General features: G+C 37.1%; 1 protein-coding gene across 13 annotated transcripts in view; it reads right to left on the reverse strand.

Moving 5' to 3' along the window:
* Window positions 1–143: 143 nt before the first annotated feature.
* The window catches only part of HP1BP3 (heterochromatin protein 1 binding protein 3), a 36,386-nt gene continuing 30,879 nt past the window's right edge, over window positions 144–5,650 (reverse strand). For all 13 annotated transcript variants that reach the window (XM_019666702.1, XM_019666705.1, XM_019666693.1 and 10 more), the window contains 2 exons: window positions 1,637–1,748; window positions 144–303 (listed from right to left, as the gene is read on the reverse strand). In XM_019666702.1, coding sequence (XP_019522247.1) covers window positions 159–303; window positions 1,637–1,748 — 257 coding nt within the window. In that variant the 3' untranslated portion in view covers window positions 144–158. The remainder of the gene's footprint in view (window positions 304–1,636; window positions 1,749–5,650) is intronic.

A 5,650-nucleotide genomic window follows, 5' to 3' on the forward strand; every position in this document is an offset into this window, starting at 1 on the left:
TTTAACCAGAGTGAACTGCATATTCATATGCTTCATTTCATAAGTTCAGAGCCCCTGAATTTTTAAGAAGACGAGTTCAAACTTTACACAAAGGACTTGAGAAGGACCCTGAGTTATTAAAACACTTTTCACAGCCTGTCCTATTACTGCCATTGCTACTACAAGTCAGGATTTGTCACACATGCGCACCTTCTCTTAGGGGGAGGCTCTTCGTCCTCAGAGTCTTCTTCTGATGAGTCATCTTCATCTTCATCCTCATCATTAGAATCATCTGACTCTTTCTTTGGAAATAAAACTCCTGGGCTGTGAAAAAACAGGGAAAAAAAAAAAAAAAAGAGGGATTAGGTAAAAGAGGAGTCCCATACAGGAGAAGGAGAACAATGTGAACCGAGATGCTCTTCCCTGAACATCCCCCCTTCCTCTGAGCTTCCCCCAATATGTCATTACCAATACCAGGTAACAATTTAACCTCTCTTGAACACACAAAGTGTGAAAAATCTTTAAGTCCCAGATTATACATACCTCATTCCCTCTCTTTCCCTTTAACAAAAAAAATTTTTTTTTAAGTTTTATGTGTACAAAACAATGTAATAGACATTAACACCCCTCACAATGATAGCCCCTTTCCCCCAATTTATTGCCCCTCTGATATCGTACACAGCTGTTACAATTCCATTGACTCTATTCCCTATGCTGGTACTCCATATCCCACGACCGACTGTCTGTCTATCTATCTATAATCATAGTTGACATTCAATATTATTCAGCTTCAGCTTCAGGTGTACATTGCAGTGGTCAAGTATCTACATAGTCCATGAAGTGGTCTCCCTAATAAGACAAGTTAAGTGCCCATCTGACCTCCTACAAAATCTTTACAACATTATTGATTATATTCCCCAAACTGTATTTCATATCCCCATGGCTATACTGACTGCTAATAAAATTGATTCTTAATCATTCATAACATTTCATGTGTATGACTTTATTTAAAGTTTAATGTTTGAAAAATGAAAACATGCATTCAACTTATGCTTGTATACAAAGAACTAGAGCGCTACACAATCCTCCTGCTAAAATAGGGCTTTAGTGGTACATGTCATGACACCCACCGTACTATTAGTGAGAAGTGTAAGGAGGCTATGGCCTGGATGCACAGACAGTGCTTGGCCCGTAGGAGGCACTCAATACACATTCTGGTTCAATAAATAAGGTGTAAGACATGCTTTCAGTATGAAGAAGGCAGACTAGGATTCTTGGAAGCAGCCAATGCTTTCCCTACTTGGTGCTGGACAATTAAAAACATATACACTACTCTAGTAATCTTCCTGTCATTATCAATTACTTAATAAAGAAGGAATGAATGTCAAAATGACTGGCCAAGGATCTTGAGGAATTCAGAGCTTGATTTCAAGAAAAGCTGGCTGCCAAAAAGCTCTAGGACAGCCAAAATTCCTCTGTTCTTTGATGGAAACCTTTTGCTCAAAAACAATACTGCCTTAAGTAGTCTTTATTTTCAAGTGTATCCAGTTCTGTGTTAACAGTAATAAGAGTAAATAAGTTAAGCCAAGCCTATAACCTAGAGTCAGGTTTTAAGTTTATGATGACCAGTATGTCCTATTATGGGCGGGATGTTTACCTGGGGTAATAGGGAAAACAAAGCTGGAAGGTACCACTGAATCCTTTACCAGAGATCTGTTCCATCCACCCATTCTTTTCGCATTTCTGCAGGGTTTTCTTCAGCAAATGCACTGAACAAAAAATTCAAAAATGAAGAAAGCTGTTATTTAAATTTGGTAATTCACCACAATCAGTTATACGTTAATGTAATGTCCTGTCATATACAGTAACCGACATATTCTAAGTGAATCCTCTGTGGTCAAACCAATTAACTAATTCACCAAACGATTATTAAGTGCCCATAAATTTGGCAAGAGTTAAATTATAATGGTAGAAGACTGCAGAGGCCACTGAGTCAAATTCCTCATTGCACAGAAAGGGACATAAGAGCCCAGAGTGCTTAGTGACTTGCCCTGCAGCTGTACATGTTTAATAGCTGACCTAAGACTAAATCTCTCATTATTCCATTCAAACATCTGTTGAGTACCTACAAGAATACGTCATCATCCAAGAGAGTATCTATACGTATAAACAGAAGCAATTTCTCATGAATCAGCACAGAGTACCAGAACAATATCATGGCTCCTAAAGGTCTAATGCTCATTTTTCATACGAAGACACATCAAAAATAAATTTTATAGTGATTCAGTGTCCAAAAAAATAGCTGCAGTATCAGTGAAAGTGAAAAGGTTAATAACCGATCATCTTCTAACACTCAGCCAAAAGAGAAAACCATGAAATAGTCTATAAGGGTCAATTTGCATAGTTTTCAAAGTACAAAGAAAACAAGAAAGCATTCCTTTATAATGTTAAAACGTACATGTTGTATATATGTTAAAAGTCAGTATTAAGATTTCAAAATTAGCTTTTTATTTAAAACAATATATTCTGTATTCTTCACCCTACACCAGTGTGCCTATCCTAGTAGTTCAGAGAAAACATACAATCTCACTAGTCAGTATGTGACACTGCTGCTAAGGCAAGGTTTCTAGTCTTAAACCACCACCTGACAGGGTAAATATATACTTTACTAAAAAAAGTATTTTCAGTTACAGACTTCAGTGAATAAGAAATAACCCAAGTAGCAAGTATTTTAAAACACTGGCATGGTTTCAAGGAGAAATTAGATGTCTTGCTAAACATTCAGAAGTAGGCGAGAAAATACTATACTTGGGAGGAGTTTTGAACCTAGAGATTTACCTAAATTACAATAAAAATATCAGATTTATCTAAATTACAATACAAATATTTTACAGAAAGTAAAGTCACATTCTGATCTTTAGCTGACATTGTAAATTAAGAATAAGCCTTGATTGATCGGGCCGGCCGAGTGGCGCGATGGTTAAGAACTGGCTTGGGATGCCAGAGGGACCCGGTTCGGATCCCACATATGAGGGCCAGTGACACTGCCCTCNCCCCCCAATTCCCCAATAAAAAAATCTTAAAAAAAAAGCAGTATCATAAAACAAACCAACCAAAATCCACCAACTTTTGGTTCCAGAAGAGTAGGGGATTCTTAGCATCGATACCTAACACCTATACTACTAAGAATTACCTGCCAAATAGCATAAAAGAAATTAGAATTACTTTCTAGAATTAGGTCTCTAGGGTTTATCAACCCTTATGCAGTGTTGTATTTTTTTCCTAGTCCAAGAACACATCTGCACATTAAACACATAAAACTGGAATCTATGTCTTGAAAACATGGACCTTAAATACAAAATGATTTTTAAATCTCTTATTCATTAAATAATCAGGTTCAATATATCTAGAAACATCATTTGCCATCCATGTAAGAATTCACAAGCAAATAAACTGGAGCTTGTATTTAAAAAAGAAATGGATGGTAGCTATTAAGTAGAAAAGATTCAAAGTGAGGTTAGGTAACACTTAGCTACTTCTGAGGATACAGTAGAAAGTTTTAAATATAAGCTACAGTTCAGCAGCTTTTAAAATTTCGTTTATTCGTATTTTTCAAAATATATGTACATAAAAAAAGGAAGATTTATAACAGGAAAGATTGCCTTCCATGCAACACAAATTCTAACGAACTTATGATGGGATCACACATAATTATGGATCTAACTGAAGCCAATCTTCACGTCCATTTCCCAATCACACTTGAGGCTGCAGACAGGATCCCAGGAGACAATGCAAGTGGAATGAATGAAACACACATCTTTTACTTCTGGCAGCACTCAAGGAGCCAGAAGGTGTACACCAGAAAGTTTAAGACAATTAAAATGTCAAGTGCCACAGGAAGGATAAATGATAACCAGAAATCAGTATTTCTCAAGTAGAAAGCCAATACTATTTAACACAACTTCACAATACTAAAACAAATACAAATAAGAGGTTATGTAGTTGGGCTTCATTTTCTTTTTTTCTTTTCATTTGTTTTAAATATTTTAAAAAGGAAGCCACTTGCTTGATATCAAAAGTGCTGTGGAAAGAAAGAAGGGGAAAAGAACCCACAGATGATTCTGGAATCTAGTTTATTTTCGCAAATTGTATGTTTTTCCACTTAATATTCCTACATTAGCAATGATGTAACTCTCCAACATTTCCTTATAAAAAAAGGCAAACAAAAAGTAACAACTCATGCTCCAAATATTAAAAAATATATTTAAACATTTGATCAAGGAGATTTTATGTTTTGATATTTGCTGACACAGGTGACACCAGAAATCACAAATTCAATATATTCTTATATTTCCCCTTCAGTCAAAAACCAAGTGGCAGAGAGAATTTGTGCTTGCTGTTAAGGGAATGCAGTGCCCTGGGCCAGTGAAAAATACCTGGAAATGATCAACATGAAAAGTGGCCCAAAGGAGTCGTGCATCTTCGGACTCTAATGAGATCATAATGTATTTGGCTTTTTCCCAAAGCTAAGATGTCTGTTTTGTATTTATAGTTGGAGAGAAAGGGTTAGCGGAGTGGTTTTATAAATAAGATTACTTCTTACAGCTATAACTGAAGTCTTCAGGCAGGAGGCTTTACAATTCTGTCAGTGCTATGCTGCCTCCATTTTACTTCCAGCACCTGACCAGCATCGTGTTCTCGATGCTTTCTACAAATATAAAAATCTTTCCAAATGTTTAGATAAAACTGGAAGGGGAAAAAAAGCCAAGGCTGACCATGAAAAAAAAAGGGGTGGGGGTGGGGTTGGGGTGGAGGAAAAGAACAGGACAAGTATAGATTACACAGTTAGGGAAAATCCAGAATTATAGCAGAAATTAAAATGACTGAGGGAAGGCAGCGGCAGGCACCAAGAACAGTGCCTCAAGCTCACAAATGACTAAACTGGTTTATTGATATTCCCTCTCCACAAAATGTTCAGAGGGGAGGGAAAAATGTAATTTTAAAAGCATCAAAACTAAAACAAACGCACACTGACCTTAGAAAGTAAGATTTTAAATTTCCTCATATCCTTTTTTCCCCCTATAAAATTTACTTTTTTGCTTTGAAAGATTTCTTCATGGTAGATTTGCCCTTGCCAGGCAATTTCACCTCCTTTCTCACACTGGTCGAAGGCTTCTTTGAAGAGCTACCAGTAGGTTTCTTGATGACTGAGGGGGAGGGTCTGGCTTTCTTGGCAGGAGTTTTGGCCTTAGGAGAGGCTTTCTTGGGCAGGGGTCTAGCTTTCCCCCTCTGGGCAGCTGGAACTTTAGGGACAGGCTTGGACCCTCTCTGCTTCATGGGCGCAGCCTTCCCTGATGACTTGGCTGGGGTTTTCTTCAGCAACCTGTGAGAACCAAAGAGCAAAGGCAGTCAGTCACTTAGCATTTGAAAGATTCAGTTTTCAGGATGACCAGATACTTTACCAAAAAATAGAATAGGTAGAAGTCACCTGTGTTAAGAAGAGAAATGTGACTTATTATTTTTTAACTAGAGGCTTTACTAAAATTGTATAAAATTCAACTAATTCATGGAAGTCTACACATAATTTCATGTTTTTCCTAAGAAAACAGGGAATTATTTTTCTTTGAATACCCAGTCAAACTATGGAGGGGGGAGGTGGGACGGACGGAGG

The sequence above is a fragment of the Hipposideros armiger genome, unplaced genomic scaffold, assembly GCF_001890085.2.
Source record: "Hipposideros armiger isolate ML-2016 unplaced genomic scaffold, ASM189008v1 scaffold_477, whole genome shotgun sequence".
NCBI classification, from domain to species: domain Eukaryota; kingdom Metazoa; phylum Chordata; class Mammalia; order Chiroptera; family Hipposideridae; genus Hipposideros; species Hipposideros armiger.